The 24221-nt window shown below is 40.6% G+C and overlaps 1 protein-coding gene across 1 annotated transcript in view; it reads left to right on the plus strand.

Annotated features, from left to right (window-relative positions):
• The window catches only part of FAT3 (FAT atypical cadherin 3), a 323797-nt gene that overhangs the window by 14285 nt on the left and 285291 nt on the right, over positions 1-24221 (plus strand). Inside the window, exon 2 of the mRNA XM_056496985.1 lies at positions 5968-9279. Within this exon, the coding sequence (XP_056352960.1) occupies positions 5985-9279 (3295 nt within the window). The 5' untranslated portion in view covers positions 5968-5984. The remainder of the gene's footprint in view (positions 1-5967; positions 9280-24221) is intronic.

Below are 24221 nucleotides of genomic sequence, written 5' to 3' on the forward strand. Positions count from 1 at the left end.
CCTTTGCACCTTTCCTTTGGGAAGAAAAATGATGCTCGGCTCCTGCTCCCAAGTGGAAGCATTTGCTGATGAACTGATACTTGGCAAAGATTGGTGTTGTATGGAAAAAATCCCCAGCACCTGCTAGCTAAACAAAGTTATTCATAACATACGGCTGGGTGGCTAAATCTTCACTTCCTGGGGACGGCCTGAATTACACTTGCTACACACTGAGCAGCCTGTCTCCCGTGTGGAATGACATGCAGGCAGCAGGAGGATTTGCAGCTCTGGGAAAGGTTAGGATTTATAGTGCTGTCTCTTGCAAGGGCTTACTCTGCAGAAATGATCATTTTGTCTTCACCTTCTCTTTTGGGGATAAACACATCATGATATAATCATATATATGGAAAAGCAGATCTTCGTGCTCATCGGGGAGCAGGTAGCTCCATGAATATATCTCCCGTTGTAAATCTGTCGGTGTCAGTGAGGTTTTCTTCGCCTCCTGCCTAGATTCGAACACAAATCTTTAATTCATTTCTGTATGGCACAAGTTCTCAATTCTTATTCTCTATTCTGATTTCTTTTCCCGGCCAGTAAATTGTTAGCCTTTCCTAACTGGGTAAGTTATTGTGGAGTGCAAGGAAGTTGTCTGGCTAGGGGAAGTGTTGTTCAAACATTTTTTCCCTTACTCGATGTTCATTTGAATATGTGCTAGTGATACTGCCTGTGTAATGAGAGGAGAGTTAAAAAAATCCATGTCTCTCTAGTCTGTGCTTCAGCTTTGCAGGTAGAATAACACCTTGGTCTTTAAACTCCCAGATCAGCATCTTCCATGTGCCTAAATAATGATTTCAGTGAGTTTGGAAGAGTTTTCAGTGGTTCTGTGATAAGAGACTTTTTCCAAGAGGGCACTGATGTGCATGGGCTCTCACCTCCTGGCTGCAGTATTGACAATGGATTTGTTCTTTACAATCCTCCTTGTGTCCTTTTTACAGATCCTCATGACCTGGTCATGCAGAAGTTTTTGTGTAGCCAAACTGCTGTTGTTGATAGAAAAGAACACTAGGAAGAGGTTTCATGCCTTGTGTTTTGATGGTCAGACCATTAAAATAGGCTGGCTCTTGTTGATGTTGACATTTGAGTGACAGGAGTTACCTTGGAAGATTAAGACCACTTCCCAAGAAATCAAGAGCTTCTGTTCTGCAGCAGATGCATGACTTCTCTACGTACTATTTAGACTTCATGGGCATGGGATGTTACTGTTGGTCTGCTTTCTAAAAATTACTTTGCATTTTCAAATATACCCTTTTTTGCCTTAAAGCTGCTCATTTAGTAAAATTTAAGTAGCTGCCATTTGAAAGAGAATTGTGACAACTCTCTCAAGGAAACAATAGCTATTTCAAAGTATTTGTCCATGCTGTGAAGTCTCCAGTCCTGTCCTGCGTGAGGAGACACGCTTCCTTTCCCAGCTTCACCAAGAGAAGTGCAAACTAAGATGGAAACCTTTCAGTCAAGGTTTCTTGACACCTTTTTTTTTCCCATACACATGGCAAAAAAAAAAAAATACTTTGCGTAAACACTTTGACTCTAAGAAATTTATCTGAAGTCAAGAAACGTTTTTCCTCCTCATAGCCCAGAGGACATGTATATGGGGTCCATTGGGTTCTTCACCTTTCATTGAGTGAAGCTGGAAGTTAAAGCACAGATAGGTTTTTTCTGTCTTCAAAGGGCATGTAAAAAAGTCTTTAATGGTTGTTTTGTATTAGCTAGTCACATTGCCTGAATTAATTTGCCTGATGGCCAGCTGGAAACATGCTCTCAGAGTATACCTGGGCTTGGAGGCAAAGCAGGGAGAGAGGAGAAGGCTCTTTTGTTATCCCTTCTGTGGCCTGCTAAAAGCTTATTCCTCCTGTTTGCTGAAGAAATTTGCATGCTTTATTCCTTACATTCTGTAAAAGACCTTTTGGCTCTTTTTTATCCAAGAGACATACACACTGTTTTTTTTTATTTCAAATATTTTATGTTGTGAAGCCTAGGGAAGAGGAGTCAAACCAAGGAACGGATAGCAGTTGTTTCATATCTGCACATTGAGTTAGAGCCACATTTTTGGTGTGCAGAAATCCTGGCAGTTCCTGGGACTCCAGTCTTCCTTCTCTGTCTGGTGGGGTGTTATGTTTGGATGCAGCCCAGACTGGAGGTTGCCAGAGCCAAGATGAGATAAAGGAATGATGATCATACCTCTCTCAATTCCTCTAAGGAGTACCAGCCACCTACAGGTCCTTGCAGCTGTTCTGCAAGGTTTGGGTCACATAGTTACTCATTGTTCAAGAAGCAAAGGAAAATGACTCAAATGATGAACTGAATTTAAAATAATAGAGTTCTCCATGATGTTCAGGTTTATTTTAAAGAGTATTAAAAATCAAGACACACTGTTTTATTTTTCCATTTTTTCCTTCCCACTTCAAGGCCAGAGTATTTAATGAGAACTAGAGTGGAAAGAATCTGGTCTATATTTTTTCACCTCCTTGAATAGTTAATAGGTAGTTGTTTCCTTTTAGTCTCTGCTGCTGTTGTAGACCATTTTTCCTTTCTCAGAAAGCTTTTACCTTTTCCTTTTTCCCTGTTCCCTATTCCTCTAATTTCCTTTCTTTTTTCCCTTTTTTTTCCTTCATACTAACCATGTGGAGCAGTACTAGGGAGTTGGTTTTTTTTGGTAGCTCCTGTCCAAACATTTTAAAGTCAAGCAAAAGTAATCACAACCTTTCTCTTCACTTGAAACATAACATTTTTTGACAAGAAATGGCTTTAAAGAAATGCCTCTAATTTACGACGGGTTGCTTTGTACTTTGTTTCTGTAACCTATCTCATTACATTTCCTGTGTGTTAAGTATGTATGTATTATGAACTCTTAAAAACAAATATCCCAGAAAAAAGGAATTCAGTAAATGAATAAAACATTCTTGGGTTGCCCAAGTGGCAGCTTAATAGCTCATCCATTGGGACTTTGATATAATATAATGATGATAGCCGTATAAATATATGGATAGATGAATAACTTCAATGGGGAGCTTGTTACAACTCTGCATACCACATTTGAGATGAAATCAAACTCTAAAAGTGCTGCCTGATGTGAAGGTCTGATTTTTCCAGTGCCAACCATTAAATTCAACCTAAAAATACACAATCTACTTGTCTGTGTATACATATGTACACATAGCTAAAACATGCTTTCAGTAGCACACACACACATAGACAAATGCTGCTTCTAGGTGGAATTTAGTGTTTCAGGACTGATATTGATTGCACTGAACCTCTAAAACTTTGTGGGCTATTGACATGACTGGGTTTGCAGCAGTGTGTTTGAGATTAGGTCATAGCCCAGCTTTCTTTAAAAATTGTAAGATAAATGAAATAGGAGCATAAGGTTGTCATGTTTTATAGCCTAGGATATACACGACTTTTTCATTAAGTTCCCCTAATCACAGAGCTTTGTAAATATCTACTTTGATGCCTGTCTGTAAGCTTGGGTAGAGCTGAAAGTAAAGTTTAAAATAATTTTTTTTGGTAGCAATGATACTCTCAGGAAAATTGATTTCCAGTTATGCTGGATTTGAAAACTTGATGTTGATGACCCTGAAAGATGGAGAGAAGCCAGCTCATGCTGAACTATGGCATGGACAGGAGAAACTAGACCACCAAATGAGACATAAATAGGAGAAGATAATTCATTTCCTTACTTCAAAAATAGGAAAATGAATTTCTAGGAAGCTGCTGTGGTGAAAGAAATCTAGATGCTCATATGAAACATAACATCAGTCTCTTGTGTAAGCCAGCAAAAAATTTTCTCTCTTAGCAGGGGGAGAGACAGGTATTGTGGTTATAGACAAAGGATGCTGAAGTATCTCTTCATGAGAGGCAGCAGTACAGTGGTTGTCTGTTGATGGTTTTAATAGTGCATGTCACAGAAGAGGTCCAGCCCTTTGTTTTCTCATGAGTTGTGTCTCATTAGAATTTCTTGTTATCATTGGCTGAATTTCCTTGGCAGTTTATTCTGTGTTGTGTGTGTGTGTATATATATATATATACACATAAAATACAACTAGCATCATCTCCCACACTAGTCTGAAGCAACAGCTTTTAGTGTCAGTACTCAAAAGTGATTGCATAAAGAAAGCCCCATGAACAGAAGGGACTTTGATGTTTTCATACTGGTGGATTAAACTGATGAATGTTTGTTGTGCTGAAGAACAAGGTGCCACTGCTGATCTTTCAGATGAGTAAAATGGTAACAACAGTAAAATAACCTTTCATAGATGAAGTAGAAGAATTCCATCCTGGGGCTTCTGGAGGTCATCCTGAGCATGGGGAGACCTGTTCCCTCATGTACCCAAAGCATATGGGAGAATTATGTTTATTTGGTATATGAACTGTATGAAACAACAAGATATTATTCATAGGACTCATATGCTATGTGCACAATAATTGAGTGGGTATATTCAGAAAAGGAACTGCCACAAGTGAAATTTGCTGGCTACTGGGAATGCAGGTCCAGAACGTGATACAATCTTGCATTTTTATTCTCTTTTTTTAAAGAGTTTATTTCTTTTTTTTAATATAATAGAAAAGAAAATAAGAAGGAATAAAGACAGGGGATAACTGCATGTGAAAAGAAATGTATTGAAAGATGAGTGCTTTGACAAACACTTGGGAGAATTGACCAAATTGATCAGTGTGTTAAACGATGGGATATAGACTGTGGGATCAGGAGGTTAACTGTGGTGTGTGGACATTACAATATCAATATGATAAATTGTTCACTGTTAGTACTGAAACTGCAGTGGTCCCTCCATTACATTAGAGGTAATAACTAATATGAATTCATATTTCAAAACTTGCATGCAATTTATAAATCTCCTTGGGGAATTAGAAATCTTCCTGGAAGTTTACATTAACCTGTATCATTGACAACTTTTCCTGTCCTTTTCCTCCCTGTATTCTAGCTTGGAGAAAAAGACATTTTCAAGTAGCTTTTAAATGACAATGAGAACAGTGTGTGTGTGCAGTGGGTCTTTCAATAATTACCTTTTAAAATTGATTTTTATGATTTTCACAAGTAGCAGTGCAGGTACTCTGTAACAAAGATACCCACTGCCTTATGGTACCACCTGCCTAGTTTCCTCAGGCTCCTTTCCTCTGCTTTCAAGGAGGAAGTGATAAGCAGGACTTGGCTCCCAGCTTCTGCAGTACCCTCCAGCAACCTTCAGCCAGTGCCTCCAGTAACTCTGTGTCTGCTTAACCTCATAATTTAGATTCTTGAAGTGATGTACTAAGCCTTTTCTGAAAGTATCTGTATTTAAAGTAATGACTGCATAATGACTTTCTTATTCTACTTGCTCTTGATGGCTTAAATTTCATCATTCTTAACTGACCATAAAAAAAAAGAAAGGGAACATTTGACTATCACAGTGCCACATACATAGGAAAATCCTGTCTCTGTTCCACACACTGGGACTGAAATAGAAGTTTCCAATATGCTCTGAAAACAAACAAATTTAGGCTTAGTTGGAGCTGCTGATAAATAAGAAAAAATAATTTCTGTATATGGTTTATCTTTCTATACAAATTTATACAAATATGTGTGGTGGATTTTAATTTTTTTTCGCTGTGATTATTATTCTGGACCGTGTGCATGTGTAAATGGGTGTGGTGCAGTCTTTTATGTTAAAGAAGTGTGCATAGTGTGTAGTTACATATATACATGCGTGTATGTGCATAATTATTACTCAGGTGTGAAAATACCCAGAGCTGGTGTGATTTTATGGGTGTGTGTAGCGTCCTCCCTTTCTGTTTTGTTAAATATGTGGTGAATTGATATTACATAGATTTTACTTTCAATTAGAAATTTAGTAAGTGATTTTTGAGGTGCCACTTCACAGTACGGTTTTTATCTCTTGCTCAACCATTCCCTGTTTTCTCTCTCTGTCACAGGGTGAAAGAATGATGTGATGGGTGTGAATATGGGCCGCTGGTCAGGCTCACGGCTACCTCCGTCATGCCTCGCCCTTCTGGTTGTCAAGGTCCTGGCCTCCGTTTGCCAGGTGGCTCACGGGACTGTCCCGCTCGGCTTTCACTTCACACATTCCACTTACAATGCCACAGTGTACGAGAACTCCGCAGCCAGGACCTATGTCAACAGTCAGACGAGGATGGGCATCACCATGGCTGACCTTTCGTGGGATATCAAGTACAAAATAGTGTCTGGTGATGATGAGGGCTTTTTTAAAGCAGAGGAAGTCATCATTGCTGACTTCTGCTTCCTCAGGATAAGGACTAAAGGTGGGAATTCTGCTATATTGAACAGAGAAATCCAGGACAACTATTTATTGATGGTAAAAGGGTCTGTCAGAGGAGAGGACTTGGAAGCATGGACAAAAGTGAACATCCAGGTTTTGGATATGAATGACCTAAGACCCTTGTTTTCACCAACAACGTACTCTGTCACGATAGCAGAAAGCACTCCCTTAAGGACTAGCATTGCACAGGTGACTGCTACAGATGCGGATATTGGGTCCAATGGTGAATTTTATTACTACTTTAAAAATAAAGTTGATCTCTTCTCAGTTCATCCTACGAGCGGTGTTATCTCCCTGAGTGGCCGCTTAAATTACGATGAGAAAAACAGGTACGACCTTGAGATTTTGGCAGTGGACCGTGGGATGAAGCTTTATGGAAACAATGGCGTGAGCAGCACTGCCAAGCTTTATGTTCACATTGAACGTATAAATGAACATGCCCCAACAATAAGTGTAGTAACCCACATCCCCTTCCCATCAGACAAGGAGCCTACCTATGCAGTTGTTAACGTTGATGACCTAGATGAAGGAGCCAATGGAGAAATAGAATCTGTTTCTATTGTGGCTGGAGATCCTCTAGAACAGTTCTTTCTGACTAAAGAAGGGAAATGGATGAATGAGTACAAAATCAAAGAGAGAAAGCCTGTTGATTGGGACAGCTTCCCTTATGGTTATAACCTCACTCTCCAAGCTAAGGACAAAGGATCTCCTCAGAAATTTTCTGCAGTCAAACTGGTGCACATTGCTAGTCCCAGGAAGGAAAGTATCCCCCTGAAGTTTGAAAAGGAGTCATATGATATTTTGATCAGTGAATTTTCACCTCCTGGTGTGGTGGTTGCAGTAGTTAAGCTGGTGCCTGAGCCACAGGGTGCGGAATACAGAATATCTCCAAGTGAGGATGCTGAGTATTTTAAGATTAATCCCAACACAGGCCTTATTACTACTGCTCGTTCTTTGAAAATCATTGAGAAGGACCTCTATGAATTAGAAGTATATGCAAACAAAGGTGGTGATTTAAAAGCACAGGTTACTGTCAGGTTAGAGGATGCCAATGATCACACTCCAGAGTTCCAGCAGCTCTCCTACAGCTCATTCGTCAATGAAAGTGTCCCAGTGGGGTCCAGCGTTCTGGCAGTGTCAGCAGTTGATGAAGACAGGGGAGAAAATGGGTACATCACATACAGTATTGCCAGTCTGAACTCACTGCCATTTACAATAAACCAGTTTACAGGTGTCATCAGCACATCTGAAGAACTGGATTTTGAGTCCTCGCCAGAAAGCTACAGGTTCATTGTGAGAGCTTCCGACTGGGGTTCTCCCTACCGCCACGAAAGTGAGGTGAATGTCACCATATACATAGGCAATGTCAACGATAACAAGCCCCTCTTTGAAAAAGTGGCCTGTCAGGGAGTAATTTCATCTGATTTTCCTGTTGGTGGTCACATCACTGCTGTTTCTGCGATAGACATAGATGAGTTAGAGCTTGTGAAGTACAAAATAATCTCTGGAAATGAGCTTGGCATTTTTTATTTAAATCCAGATTCTGGTGTCCTGCAACTTAAAAAATCTCTTGTTAACTCTGGCATAAAGAACAGCAATTTTGGCCTCAAGATAACAGCAACTGACGGAGAGAACTTCGCAGATTCTATGTTCGTTAATATTTCAGTAGTTCATGGGAAAGTGTCTTCAAAGACCTTTAGCTGTAGAGAAACTAGAGTTGCTCAGAAGCTAGCAGAAAAATTGCTCAAAAAGGCAAAAGCAAACGTGAAGCTGAATTTGGAAGATGGTTTTCTTGATTTTTATTCAGTCAACAGGCAGGCACCTCATTTTGACAAATCCTTTCCTACTGATGTAAAGGTTTCGGAAGATCTGCCGGTTGGGGCCACCATCCTGAGGATAAAAGCCTATGATGCTGACTCAGGCTTTAATGGAAGAGTACTTTACACAATTTCTGATGGTAATGTAGATAGTTGTTTCAACATTGACATGGAGATGGGGATACTTAGTGTTCTCATGCCCTTGGACCGTGAAAAAACAGAGCTCTACCTCCTTAATATTACAATTTATGATTTAGGTAATCCACAGAAATCTGCGTGGAGACTGCTGACTGTCACTGTGGAGGACGCAAACGATAACAAGCCTGTTTTTTTACAGGACAGTTACTCGGTTAATATTTTAGAAAGTACAAGTCTTGGTACGGAGATTATCCAGGTAGAAGCCAGAGATAAAGACCTGGGATCTAACGGTGAAGTGACTTACTCAGTACTGACAGACACCCATCAATTTGCTATCAACAGTTCCACGGGAGTGGTGTATGTGGCAGATCAGCTAGACCGGGAAGCAAAGGCGAACTACACGCTGAAGATTGAGGCTAGGGACAGAGCAGAGAGCGGCCATCAGCAGTTTTCTGTTGTGCCTCTCAAGGTGTTTTTGGACGACGTTAACGACTGCTCCCCAGCCTTTATCCCGTCCAGCTACAACGTGAAGGTGCTGGAGGACCTGCCGGTCGGCACTGTCATAGCCTGGTTGGAAACTCAGGATCCAGACCTGGGCTTGGGCAGCCAGGTGCGCTACTCGCTGGTGAACGACTACAACGGGCGCTTCGAGATCGACAAGGCCAGCGGCGCCATCCGCCTCAACAAGGAGCTCGACTACGAGAAGCAGCAGTTCTACAACCTGACCGTGCGCGCCAAGGACAAGGGGCGCCCGGTTTCGCTCTCTTCTCTCTCTTTTGTGGAAGTTGAAGTGGTGGATGTTAACGAAAATCTTTATACCCCTTATTTTCCTGACTTTGCTGTCGTTGGATCTGTAAAGGAAAACTCCCGCATTGGTACGAGTGTTTTGCAAGTTGTTGCTCGGGATGAGGACTCTGGAAGAGATGGGGAGATCCAGTATTCCATCAGGGATGGCAGTGGCCTGGGGAGATTCAGCATCGATGAAGAAACTGGTGAGTCTTGTTTCTAGTTTCTCCTTCAAAGAGGTTTTTTTTTCAAAAGCAAAGCTGAGGCATAATGTTTTCTACTCTTTTCTGCTGTCTTTACTCTTAAGAAATTCCGTTCTTCTTAACATTCTTAACATCTTCTTAAATTATAAGTAAGGATTTTCCAGGCATAGCAATGGCATGATCTAATTACCTGGTTATGTTCATCACTCTGTGGATGTGAAATAATACACATTTCTTTTCAGTGGCTGTGTGATGACTCCATTTAGAAGGCAGTGATAGTTACAGAATGACTTTCTTACAGTCACTGCATTATCTGTTGATCACTGTAAATTACTCAGGGCACCTCCACAGAGTCACAATACTCATGATCTTGAATCCAGTGTTAAACCCAATGAAAGGAAATACGGAGCATGAAAGAAAGATTATTTTGTCTTAAAACCTGTTTGTGGTCTTGTTGCTGGGACTCATTTTTCAAGGGAGTTATTCTGGAATGACACACCATCCTGTGTAATACACTTTCTTGTACCATGGTGTTTATCAGTGTTGGTGTGCTTATGTGAAAGGTAGAAATCCAGGGAAATGTTTATACCTGTAAATGACCTGCACTAGCTTTCCTTTGGTGGTTGTAGTATAAACATTGGTGTTAGAAAGCATTGTCAATATAGTGAAGGTTTTTCAGATGCTGAACTTTATTACCATACCACCCTATTGGAAAATGTTCAAAATACTAAATATAAAAGTGGATTTAGTAAAACACGTTAAAACTGGCTGTTTCAATGTCTGATGGCTGTTGGGAGTAATGGTGCAGCTGTGCACTAGAAGTAGTGAGGAAATTAGAAAATATTAGTCAACAGTTTCAGAAATTACATTAAATATGTTAGGTCTGTGAGTTTACTGTGGTTTGTATGTCTTCTTCTGAAGCTTTTAATTGAGAATGTGGTATTAAACATAAGATTAAAATGTATGTTTTGGCAAATTCAAACTGTTTAATCAAATGTCAACTTTCTAAACTGAACATTATGAAAAACAGACGACATTGCAAATGCTGTGGCTCTCATCTAAGTATAAGCAGAGAAAAATATTTTTATTCTATTTTTGCTGCAGCCTTGCTGCTACAGCTGTACACAGATGATTGAAGTCAAAACCTTATGTCCAGAAACATCAGACTTGAGTGTCAGAAGTCAAGAGGGCACTTAGTGTAATTTCCAGAAACGTTAGGAACTCACACATCCTGCAGTGCTGATAGTAGCAGAAGGCATTCAGGCAACATTATTTAGACATTTGGACATGTGTTTAAATATTAAGCTCCTGCATTTGAAAATTTTGTCTTACCTACTTATTCAGTGACATTAACTTCATCTCGATGGGTTCTTTATAAAGCTCTGGGAGGTTGGTGCAAATGCTGCAGTATTGATGCAGAAATCTCAGCTTTTGACATTTATTGAACTTAAAAGAGCTGGTAGGAGAGGTAACTCAGTGCATGCAACTCATAACCAGTTTTTTTACCCTGTGCCTACACTAGTAGAGGCGATGACCTAGAATAAGTTAGATCCCTTGTTCCAGGGAAATTCTGCTCAGTGGTGCACATTAAATATACTTACTTTCTTTCCAAAAATTGAAATATATTTTGTGGAGGCAAAAATGCCCCACATCTCCCAAGATGCAAAGATTTTTTCTGTCTTTCATGAATGTTACATGAAAATGAACCAACCGGTGCAATTTCACTTAATCATTCTGGAAGAGACTTGATAAGCCAGCAGATCAAAAGATTTGGGATTCTTGTTTCTGATTTCCCCAAATGTTCAGTACCATGTAAGCCTTCTTAAAAGCAGTTTGAAGAATGCTTTGGGTGCAGAGCTGCAGCCAGGGCGATGTGGAGGGCAGGTTTTGGGGTTACTCCAGGTCATGCTGTGGTAGGCTGAATGCAGGATTTGACCTTCTGTGTCAAATAGAATGCAACATTAATACTCTGCTGTTGAACTGGTGGCAACTTAAATGCTGCTGAATGATGAATCAGCTTTCTAGCTGTAGAAAAGGGCTTAAGTCACATATTGAATTAATTTATAAAGAGATAGCTGTTTATTTACTTTCAGTGCAGTTCATTAGTCACTTTTAAACTGACCAACTCTATTGGCTTATGTACCGTCTCTCCTGAAATTTGTGAAGGTAAGCAGGAGTGTGAAGTACAACGAATCAATATTTTTGGCTGCTGCCTTAATGAAAAGATGACTGCAGCATCCATTATAATCATTAGGATATAAACTGGGCCAAATTCATCCTGATATATGAGCAGGCTGGACTGCAGGCAAGTCTGTGCTTTCAGCAAAATTCTGCTCAAGTGCATTATTTTGACTTTTCTGAAATATTACATGTTAATGGTGTTGCCCTGTGTGTTAAGTGAGATGTGCTTTTGCTCCCTGAGGCACTGAAATGAGGAGAAGCAGGCCTTTTGTGATGGATGCACACTGCACCATGCAGCTGCACATTTGTTCCCGTGGTGGCTCCTTCTTCTTCCACTACAGATGTGTATAGGAGCATAATGGTGCATCTGGAAAAAACGAGGCTCAGAGGAGATCTGACCTCTACAACTGCGTGAAAGGTGCTTGTAGTGAGGTGGGGGTCGGTCTGATCTCCAAGTAACAAGTGTCAGAACAAGAAGTGGCCAGGAGAGGTTTAAATTGGGTGTTAGAGGAAATTTATTCACTGAAAGTATTGTGAACCACCACCCAGGGATGTTGTGGAATCACCATCTCTGAAAGTGTTCAGAAAACTTACGGGTGTTGCACTCATGGCTGTGGCTTAGTGATGGACTTTGCAGTGCTGGGCTAGTGGTTGGACTCAGTGATCTTGGAGGTCTTGTCAAAGTTAAATTATTCTGCGATACTGTGATCTATCTCCACGAATCTTGATTTAGCATTTGGTGTGGGTTCCACAATAGGCTACTCTCCATCCAGGTCAGAACAGTGGGTTGCAATCAGCCAGCTTGGGAGTCTTCTCTGTATTGGTCATTGGATCCTTCTGCACGATGTAAATGTGCAAATCTGGATGCTGCTGTAGTTTGGTGAGAGCTGTACCATGGGGGTGAGCCTGGAATTCCCTTCCTACAGTGCTGCTCTTTGCCTCGTGTCATGTAGAGTTGGTTTGGAAGATTATTGTTGTTACAGCATTCACTGCTAAATATGTCAGTTCATACGTGGTGGTAACCAGAAGCATAGCAAGTATTTGCCAGCTAAAGTGTGAATTACTTCCAAATTTACTTCTGTGGATTTACTTTCCATTTCCAGGAGTCGGAGCCAGTACAAATCTGTAAATTAATAGAAAGTCTCCTGAAGTGGATTTCTGCAGTTCCTGACCTTTTAACTCCATCTGTGGTTTCCTGTTACCTTAGATAGAAAATGAAATTTCTCATGGGTTTAGAAGTCAGTCATGATTCATAGCTAAAAATCTGGTTTCAGACTTTTCTAGAGGTTAAAAAATATGAAGGAACTTTTTTTTTATTTATTGGCTATTGATACAAACGTCACAAACATGTCATTTAAAAACCTTGCACTGAGGAACATATGATGTGATCCTTCTGTCTCCTGTTCAGAACTGCCTTTTTTTTTTTCTTTGCATCATGTTCATTTTTTTGGAATCCAGATATGTAATCTTATAAAATACAGTTTTTTGCAATGAGAGCTGGTCACTGCAAGGTTCTTCAAGTCAACAGAAAGAAACAAGCAACTGAGAAACATGATTCATTTCACCCTAGTGTAAAAATATTAAATAAGTTGGGTAAAAAGTGTGCAAAGGTCTTTGTGAGACTTGCTCAGGTAGAGGTCTACACTGAGTGCTTTGCTTTGGTCAGATGTAGCCCATCCCTGTTAACTGTGAACAAGATACACTGTCAGTCTTACTGCTAGGTAATTTGTTATGGCTCCTCTCCACCAGAGTCATGGTTTTACTCTAATTTCTGGGAATTTTCTTTCATTCTGAAACCTACACATAAGTGCAATTCTAGAAATAAAAAGTAGAAGAAAGATTTTTAATAGTATAGAGTGAGAGTAATGTAAATAATAGTTTATGATTTTTCATTTTCTGGCAACACTATTTTAGAGCATCCCACCTTCTTTTCTATCTACAGAAATTGATCAATATCTGATATTTTGATCTTGCAGAAGTGACTACTAACCTTCCCCTTGTGCAACTCTGGTGCTACAGAGGAGCTGGAGCCATTTCCTCATCTTTAGTACTGCTTCCTGCCTGGTGTACATCACTCTCTTTGCCAGTCTGCTAATTGCGGAAGAAAATTGTGTAAAACCCACTTTTATATCTCCAGATTGTTGTGACACAAAATGAGCAGAGATGTGGTAAAAAAATTGTGTGGGATGAGAGTGTGCTCAGTTTCCATCACAGGTTAGCTCTAATAGTTATGACTACTCTTGTGGAAATGGTCTCTGTCAGAGATCCTACACTGCTGACACTGCTAAATTTAATTTAATTTCATTTAATTAAAAACCTGGGGTTTTTTAGCTCTGGTGTATATACCCTCATAGTGCTGATACCACAGCAAAGTGGTGTATTTTTGTTGTTTTGGGAGTTGGTGGTGAGTCCAACAAATGCACATGGGTTTATGACATCACCCTCCTTGGGAGACTAAATACCATCTATCAGAACCTCTTTTCTGGCTGCAGTGGAGATTTGAGCAACTAGTGGGAGTTCCTGACTTCTTGAAAGGTTGAGTTAGATGAGATCAGGCCTAAGTGCTGGAATCCTTCTCCTCCTTTTTTTGATGAGTTGTAGTTCAGCTAAACTGTGTTTTTCACTCTAGCCCCATTTTTTAGTCTGACATCTGTTTCTGCACGTTAATGTAACAGCCTGGCACTCAAAGAGTTTCTGTATATACCCTTACACTACCCATGGATGTACTGTAATAGGGAATGATCATACTGGTAATAGGAAAGTGAGTTCTAGAGGAGCAGAGATGAGACAAAATCAGCATCTTCTGCTGCAGAGGCTTCTGTAGGATTTGCCTCAGTTGGTGGAGCAGCATCTTGACAGGCAAATAATTACTAACTCCAGTGCACAGCTGGGAAAACTGAAGTAATGAGGTTTTTACTTGTTCTCAGGAAAGCATAAGAGCATCTTAAGTCCCACTGAAATTAAACATGAACAGTGGTATCAATGAAATGCTGACGGGATCCTTAATGTTCTTGCAGAGCCCATGAGCATGGACTTACAGAATGCTTTCAAAACTTACTAACTTTATTTCCTAGGGTGTTCAGGAACCTGAGTCTCCTAACTTTCAGTAGAACTTTAATTTAGGGCATTAGCTGACCCTAATTTCTACCCCTGTAGAGAACCTCTGATAAGAATGCAAGCTGTAGATGACCCTGTTAACTTAATATCTTTAGGTGTTTCATCCCTGAAATTCACGTTAACAAGCCAGTCCTGTCTTTCACAGTGCTCAAAGCTTAAAGGTACTAAAAAATGGAGGTAGAGTTCAGATTATTACAGACTCCACAGGTTCATTTATGGTGCTAAGGATTGTGGTCTGATCTTTTATTTGGATACCTCATAAGTGACAGAAATTCCTGACAAACTGTAGCTAGAGAAGGCAGTTGGTGCTGGAAAATCCTAGTCATGGCTTCAAACGACTCATAGTGGAAGCTAGAAACACTAGATGATATAGTTTACAATAAACCAGACCTGCCTGCACTGTTCCATCTATTTGGCAGAAAGGAATAAATTTACTGCTTCAGGCTCCTTGAATCTTGTCACTCTCTCCTAAAATAGTTTTCAGTTATTGTGTATGCAGGTTGGAGGATCCTTTAATTTACTACAATATGAGTGGTTTGATAAATATTTATGTGGGACCATTGCTAGTGTTTCCTTGAAACAAAGTAAAGTAAAATGAAAATCGTTTGTGATACATGTTTTTCTCCCTCTCAATTGTTTATAATTTTATGGAGGCGTGTAGGAGCTAGTGGGTGGATCTGGGTGGGCTCACTGCAGAATTTAATTCACTGTAGAGTTTGGAGACACTAGTATTACAGATGTTCTTCATCTTCCTGGAGAGTGTAGGCAGATTTCATTACTCAGAACCAGTGTTTTGGAGCCTCTTCATTATCCCAGGCTTCTAAATCCATTTTTCAAGGTAACTTCAAGCCATACCACAGGAGAAGAGCTAGTGGGTGTTGCTGGGAGGTGGCTTGGGAAGAGAAGGTTGCTGACAGGGCAGGTACTTGGAGCAGGCATCATGACAAGATCATCAGCCCTCAGTCCATGATGTATCTACTGAACAGCCTTTTAGGGGAGGAGTGTGCCAGATGGATCTCCGAGCACAGTCCTGGCCAAAATCTGGTCTGTCAGCCTGCATCTGTGTCAGGCAGGAATGAAGCATTCCTGAGAGCAGCTAATTCTGAGCCTGTGGTACTGTGTTGTTACTGTTTGGTGAATTATCTCTGGCAGCTCTTAACAGTGGAAGCGTTCCTTCATATAAGATTCCTACTCTTAGGATAACAATCAAACTAACACTTTTCTTTTTCTTTATAATTAGTTGTGGTAGAACACCAGTAATTTTAATACAAATTCTGTGTCTTTGTGTGTATAATTTCCCTATTGGCTCTAGATGTAAATTAGTGAGGAATAAGGTTTGTCTTAGTTTCACTGGAGCAAACTTAACTTTTTTTTTTAATAATATGAACCCTAAAACAATGCATCAGCTTATGAAAATATTTACTTGAAAAGGCTCTAAGTATCATTCTGACATACTTTCAAAGTTTCCAAAGTGAGGCCAGTCATGCAGAATTGTTTTATTCAAGCTGTTCAGCTCTCTAGGCTTTATACCCCATAAAACAGCTCACAACGTACCATTTTTATAGCTAGCTGTAATTTGCATGCTTTCCCTTCTTTGGAAAATGTTTAGAGAGTCTCCTTTATTATTCAGGATGCTCCTAGTGATAGGACATTTTGTCTCAATCTCCGAGTAGTTAATTTATTGATAAAGAAATGTGTAGTCTGTATTTCCTCCTGTCACCTTTATTACCCTTGAGAGATGTTTCCAAGAGCGTTTTGTATTACACGTTCTGTTATTCTCTCTCTTAGTGTATAATCCCAGAAGTGACCTCTATATTAGCTCATACATCACCATCCATTAAATTATACCCAGGTGCTCCTGCAGAAAGCTTATCTCCAAGGTGCCAGCAAGGGGACAAAGCCACCAGGTAGTGAGTTAAATGATACTAGAAGAAAATTGATTTCCAGTGTCTGCTGTTCAGTCTGAGCACATGAGCAGCAGCTTTGTCCTGGCATCTCTTCAGGCCATGAGAAGCAGTTCATTCATGGTAGTTCAGAGGAAAGTGGAGAAAAATCCATTTTAACTGTTGCAAAGCACCAGTGGAAGCCAAGGGCATTGAAAAGTGATGTCGTTCATGCAAAAGTGCAAGCTTAGGAGCATATGGAGGGCAGTATGAGCACTCCTCTCTTCCAGTGATATATGGAGGAGGATGTTAGGACAATGTCTAAGATTACATGGAGCCATTTTGTTGCACTTCCTAATCCTTTCCTCTTACAAGTCCAAGAGAAGAAATCACCCCCAGCCAGTAAAATTGAGGACGCGCTTTGCTCTCTGACCTTGCAGCGGGCTCCGTGGCTTTTTAGGGAGCAGTAGAACTGGACAGAGTTAATCAGGAATTTGTGGAGCTGCTTTGGAGTCATAACACTGGACTGATCACATATCTCTTGAATATGTAGGTAGGTTCAAGGATTCACCTTGGAAGCTGGATTAAAGGGTACTTCTTACAAAACTGTTTTCAGTTCAAGGACTGCAAGTAATGGTTAATCAGTCAGTTGCTTGGAAAGCTTTTCCAAGTTTTCATTGCTCTCATTGCTAAAAATCATGTCTTATTTTAAGGCTGTTTGACTAATTTCAGTGTTCAAGTCTTGGAACTTGCTAGGTGTTTGCCAAAAAGGTAAAAATAGAATAAAATTTAAAAAGTCCTTCCACTGTCAGGTCTCTTTGAATTCACATATCCATGTTTACCTGAAAATAGATGTTTGGAGATGAGCTTCTGTAGCTCATGGAACAGATTCTTCTAATCTGTAGTCTGCTGTTTAATGTAAACATCTTTATTGCATTTTATACACTTATGGTGTCTTATTAGCATTGAAGTGTTGCCAGTAAGAAATTACTGAGAGGAAGCCAAACAGAGTGCATGTGGGGAGAGGGTTTTCATTGCAGTTGGTTTGCATTAGGTGTTAGCACTAATACATCTCTGTGTGTCTCAGAGTGAAGTTGTCTGCTGGCATTGACCTGGTGACTTTGTCCATGGTGAACAAAAGGAGTAGATCCATTCAGTTGTGGCAAGAAGCTTGTCACAGGTGTTGCTGCAGTGTTCCATCAGAGTGGGAAGTGTCTGAAGGTGTAGGACTCTGTTTCTTCCATGCAGAGAGCTGTGGTACACACCAGTGCATCCCCCACCTAAATGACTGGGAATATCACTGTGGCACTTACCCACCCTTCCACTGAGATACATGTGTTGGTTTTTTGCCCTTAAATGCCTCAGCTTTGCAGCTGTTCCCCACTGGAGACTGGTTACCACAACCCCCTTTGAGAGGCAGGCAGCCTGAAGGTACTTCTCTTAGGATATGTTTTTCAATTACTTTAATGATAATCATGGAGTTGAGCAAAATGTGTTCACTGTACATGAGCAGCAATTCTTCAAGGTGATGGACAGGAAAGGTGAGAGTAATCTCATTGTGTGTGGTTTCAGCAGCTCTCTGCTTCCACAGTGTCATGGCAGGATCTGCCTGTCTTTCACAGCTGAAGCTTTTGGTTTTTCAGTTTTGCTAAAATATGCATAGCAAATTAATTTCTGATTTTAGATCTTTGCAACCCATAATGAATTATATGCATCTTTATTTGGGGATTTTTCATCTTCATTTGAAAGTTTTACTGAGAATTTGTGATCTGGAAATGTAACTTTACACATATGTCATTAAAAATGGTTTTGCTGTTCATTTTATAAGGTAAAGATTTGGCAAACAAAAAGAAAACAAACTGTTACTGTGAGTCAGCTAATTTTTTTTTCCCAAAAACTTTATTTTTACAATATAATAACTATGGGATTGAATTAAATTTGCCAGAATACTTTACAGTCCCAGAACACCTTTCATCTAAAGTACACAAATTATTTCCCACATTTTAATGAAGGAAGCTCTTTGATGTACAATGCTTCTGTAGTTTCCATTTTATTGAAAGGTGTAGATAAGTTAACAGTTTGAGATGTTTTTTCTCTTTTTTGGAAAGGAGGGGAATGGCAATGCACAAATCCATTGAAAGCCATGGGAACTTCAGGTATTTGGCATCTCCGTGATGAAGCTGTAGTTAGCCACAGTAGATAGTGGTGGATGGGACACATTCTTCTCAGTCCCAGCATGTTATTCCATGTGACACCACCCTTCTTGCACTGCACAGGATCTTGGAGCTGGTTTTGAAAGGGTTGGATTTTACTGTTTCTTTTTGAGATAGTTTGTAAGGATGAACTGGTTTGGTTTGCTCTGCTCTGCTTCCACTGGATATGTGGTTTTTTACTTTGCTTTAATTATCATTTAACAGTAACTCTTTGATGATGCAGCATAAGCCATGATCAGTGATTAACGCAGCTTCCTCTGGGGTCATAAGCAGCAGTGGATATCCAGGAGCAGGGATAACCAGAGTCCCTGTGGCCCCAGGACTGGCAGCTGGACAGAAACCTCTGCTGGCCTTTGGGGTAATTATTCTGGGTGGCACTGATGCTCTGAGTGGCTGTGAGGCCCCTCCCAGTATGGAACAGACTTCCCAGTGTGGGGCAGACTTCCCAGCATGGAGAGCCTTCCTCACTTTACCCTCTCCCAGCACGGCCCTTCAGAGACACTTGCCTTGCTCTTCTCTTTAAGGAAACCCTGAAAACAGCAGATTGAGCCCCTGTGAGCTACTGGTACAGCTTCCATTGGAAACCTAACAAACATTTAATGTGTTATTTTTACTCCCACATTACAGGGTAGGGCGGTCTGTTCCGTGCCTTCTGTACCTCAAATTAGTGGTGTCTCTTCATCTCCACGAGGAGCAGTTGCACCAGCCATTTGCTAATGAGATGAGATGCTTTCTGTGAGTGTGTGGCTCCTTTGCAACCCAGTGTGGCTCTGCCTTTAATGAGGTACCTTCCTTTTTGGAACATTCAGTGTGGGCAGTAGTTCAGTGTGGGCAGCAAGCTGCTTCTGAGGTACACAGTGTCATGCTGGAGACAAGCAAAATAATCGAAAAAGGAAGATTGTGCTCATAGTGACATTTGTAGAGGAGATGGGGGCTGTTTATGAGGCAGGGCCAGGACTGGCATTTAGCCGTGCTGGCTAAAGGGTAAATAGCAAAATCTGTTTCATAAATGTGGCCTAATGAATTTAGGACTGCTGATTGTGAAATTTGTCCCTCCATCAATTTATTGTCAAAACTCTTAGCAGCTTCTCTCTAAAAATGGAAGGTAATATCTAAATAATGTTGGAATTTTCTCAACTATAAAGGTTGAATTTATTGGTGCTGGGAGTGGAAAAAACCATTCAGCTGATGGATGTTGCTGGCTGTAGCCATGGCTGTGTTGCAAAGTGCTCTACTCCTATATTGTTAGGAGCACAGAAGGGTTCCTGTTGTCTTTGTGTAAACATACCAGTGTTTAAAACTTTTTGCATATGCTTCTGCTCTTTCATGGGGATTTCCTTTAATTGCTTAATCTCTCATAATGAACATTAATCTGTCACTGGCAAAGATAAAATCCAGCTAATTCTCAGAAAATCTGTTTTTCTTTCTCTGTACCCACAAATTAAAACTCATCTGTTAACAGTTAGAAGCTCTATCTAGATATTGAATGTGGTCAGAAATAACTGTGTGGTCACACTGCCAATTGTATCCACTCCACTTTAACAAGAGGGTTTGGACTTTCCTGACAGGTCTCTGGAGGATATGGGAACCTCTTGTAAAGGGCCCATGGATCCCTTCTCCTTGCTCACCTGGATCTAAGGGAGACAATCTTACCAGTGGGGCTCCTTAAAGGATTGATGTATAGACAAAAAAGCCCCAACCAAGCAAACTAACAATAAGCTTTTGCAACTTGAATTGCTTCTGAAGAATCCCATGTTTTCAATGAGAAAAGGCTGTGATTGCCACTCCCTTTATACCTGGCATTTTTCTGTTCTGACAACAACAGAGGCAGCCCACTCGTGGTCCTGAGTGCCCTCAGTGGCTCTGCTTTTTCCCACAGCCACTGGTGAAACAGCCCAAGAAAGCCATGAGGGAAGAACTCATCTTTGAGGACAAGGGTGGGGGGATCAGCTCCTTGGTTGCTTTTATGGGCCTGGCAAACACAAGGCATTTTGGTGGAGCTAGAGACAGAGATCAGCTGCAAAGGGAAGTATTGCATTGCCCTTCTGATGCTTGTGGCCCTGTGGGTTTGGGAATATCCATGCACAGAGCTGCAGTGGTGTAATTCATGTCATTGAAATTCATATTGAGACATAGTACACATGTGCTTGTGGATATGGGAAATTTTAATTCCCTGTTTTGTAGAAGTTGCTTGGAGGAGAGTTGACCTGATAAACCCAAAGTGAATTTAGCAGGATGGAGGGATGGCTTGGTAATAACATGTGCAAGAGCTCCTGCTTTGTCCTGGCTTTGGTGTGGGAGAGGCAGTTGTGATGGAGCGAGGAAGATGTGTGCTAATGTGGGGATTTGGTGTGTTAGCTGATTGGGATGCTTATTTGCTACGTGGTTTTTATGGTGTGGGTCCCTGAGCCTTGAGCTGAAATATCAAGTCAGAACAACTATCAGATGGCTAAAGCTGCTTACTGCATGTCATGGAGAGAGACAGAATCCCTCTGGCAATATGCCCTTTTCATGCCTCACTTTACCTGTCTGTACAATAAGTGTAATGATCATCACATTGTCAAAGGCAGTTTTGTGCCAATTGTGATACTTCCATGATTTAATGGCTTTAAAATGCTCAGAGCGATTTTGTTGGAAACATGTATCAAAATGCAATGCAGCAATTGGGTAATGCAGTCAGTTGGTATTTGGAGGGTGTTAAAAGATAAGTCCCTTTAGGAGTCACTTCTTCCCAGTGTAATCTCCCAGGAGAACTGTAGAATCACGGTGACCTACTTAAGCCAGTACATTTATTCCAAATAATTAACAATAGAAATGTTACACTGACTGCCCTGGACATATGCAATAGCCATGTGCTCAGGTTGCTCAGTCATTCCTTTTAGCCTTCCTGGGGTGAGTGATGCTTCAAATCCTGGCTCACTGCAGTGCTGGGTGGAAGCAAAATGCTGAGTAAATTCCAGGATCAAGTGAGGCAAATCCTTACTGATGTCCCTGCATGCCATAATTGCTGTGGCTGTGTTTGACCTGGCCAAGGGGCTGGCTGTGGCTCCATGTTGCTAGTAGTCCTATCATTTTAAATGGATAAAATATGAAGCTACAGTATTGTTTTTAGCCATTCTTCCCAGTTGTGGAGCTGATAGCCATAGATGTATAGAGCTGTTGAACTTTTGCCTTGGGAAAGCATTCCTTTTAAGACATAATGTCCGTTTTGGTGGACTCAGAATTTTTTGTAGTTATGCTTCTGGCATTCAGGTGCCATGGGAGAAGGCCACTTCAGTGTTCCTGAGGCAGGTAATACTTTTTGTGATACTACATGTGTAATTTATCAAGGACACATGCTAAGGTGGGACTCTGCTGTTATCCAGAATCAGAATTTTTGTGCCATATTATCCCCCCTTGAAAGCAGGAGGAGCTGCAGGACATTAGGCAGCAAAGCAGAAATGTGCAGGTTTTGTGTCCATGCCATGGAAGCAGTGTGAGTGTAGCAAGGAGGGAAAGCTGTCTATGAGAGCACAGTGCAGCAGAAACTCATTTGAAGATTCTTTCTGTTTACCTGAATGCATAGTTAGCTGCTAGCTAATTTGCCTGCTTAGAGTATTTTCCACTGGCACAGTGTCCTCATTTCAAATCCAGTGTGAAGCTCACTAGAAGTGACAGAAATTAATCTGAGCTACTAATTTCCATTTTTGGGTTTGGGGCCAGGAAGTTTGGGGCAGCATGCAGAAGCTGGGGAAGCAGATTAATGCTGCCTGCAGCATGTGGTATTTTGGCTCAAAAATGTGCTGAAGGAAGATACGTCTACTATGGCTTCACTGCCTTGTGAATTTGCTGCATTGTGTTGTACAGAAGGTAGTAGTTGTTTGAGGGAAGCATGCTCTGCCATCTCATATTCCCCCCATTTTGATCAGTCTTATGATTTCTAGCCCATAAGCAGAGTTGCAGACCTCTCCTTTGTTTCTTGTGATGCTTGACCTTCTCTGATTTTCTTGGGTTTTTATGGTTTTATCTTCTTGTGGAAGTGTCTTTCTTCCCAGTGCAATCTAAATTCCAAGCAATTCCCCATCAAACCCCCGTTGTTTCTGCCTTGCCCTGCTTTAACTCCAGAACCAGTTGGGTGGGTTTTTTCAGTTTTTCACTAACTGGAGCTAAGCACAGGACCGTAAATTTTCCTAAAGATTTCAGGAATCTCTTGTGATTTGGAGTAGTTTCAGGTGCCAGTGTCAAAGCCTGGCCCATATGTATGAACAGGGCTAGGTAATACAGGAAAGAATTCATTTATTTAATGAAGATACCTAAGGTTTAGGCGAAAAGAAATATTATTGGTGCTACAGCCTTGGTTGAGTTTCTTGATGTCACTGAAATTTATTTATTTATTTAGTTATTTAGTTATTGAATTCTGTGTTCAGAATATGTGAAATCTTTGAGATAGAAAAAAATACAAGGACTTTAAAGAGTTATTAGACCACACAGCAATAAAAATAGATTGCCCTATCCCTAATCATTCATATATTGTCCTTTTTTGTGTGAAAATGGCTTTGTGTTTGTAATCAGCCAGAAAGGAAGTTGGTCTCTTGGTAGTGATATTGCTAATGGTGATAAGCAAATGCAACACAGAAAAAGTCCTGCTGACAGTAATGCTCCCTGGTCCTTGTCACCAGCCTCCGTTTTGACTTTTTCATTTGTGCTGGCAGTGAGTGATGTTAAGAGTGTCTCCTGGGCAACATACTGCCTGAGTGGTGTGATTTATGGTCCACTCTTTTAGAGAAACTGCAATATTCTGCTTCTTAGTAAAGAGAGCTTAAAAAACATACAGAAGTTGGGAAAATATTATCTGTCTTTTAAAAACAAGATCTGTGAACAGATGTATGCGTCTTTTCTGTCACCATACAGATGGGCAGAAAACATTTCGTTGTCATGGCAACAAAATGTATAGTGCCACAAATGAAAAAGAAATACATAAAAGAAAAGTATTTGTCTTGCCAGTTGTTATATCAAGGCAGCAGCTGCTGAATTTGAGTTTTATTGTCCTGAAACTTTAAAAAAAATCCTCCGGACCACATTTCTCCTTAATGCAGTATTTGTATCCTGTAGGCTTCCTGCAATTTGCCTTCATATCTCTTTACTCTGGGAGTCATTGGCATTTTCATCTCTAGTTATTTATTTAGATGTGGTTTCTCTCTTGAATGAGCACGGGGCAGTAAGTAGATGGATATCTCTGTTCTCATGAAGCAGCTCGTACATGAATTAACGTTTCTATTTTGTTGTTAACTGAGATTTCCATATTGCTGAGCATGATGGGTTGTACCCTTGATATTAGGGTGAAAGAGGTTTAGGCTGTAAGCAAAATTCCTGTATATCTGTGTATAAAGTGAGCAGGAGAAAATAATGTAACCTATTTGTATTATTCAATTCAAATGACTGTGGCGTGGTGGTGGCAAGGTCACTTTCCCATTAGCATGGAGTTGGGTCATGCCAAGCACCCACAGCCCTGGGCACTGATGGGCCTTGAGGGTGGCCTTGGTTCCTCCATGATGTCCAAAACTGGTGTGCA

This window comes from Oenanthe melanoleuca, chromosome 1, assembly GCF_029582105.1.
Source record: "Oenanthe melanoleuca isolate GR-GAL-2019-014 chromosome 1, OMel1.0, whole genome shotgun sequence".
Lineage (NCBI taxonomy): Eukaryota > Metazoa > Chordata > Aves > Passeriformes > Muscicapidae > Oenanthe > Oenanthe melanoleuca.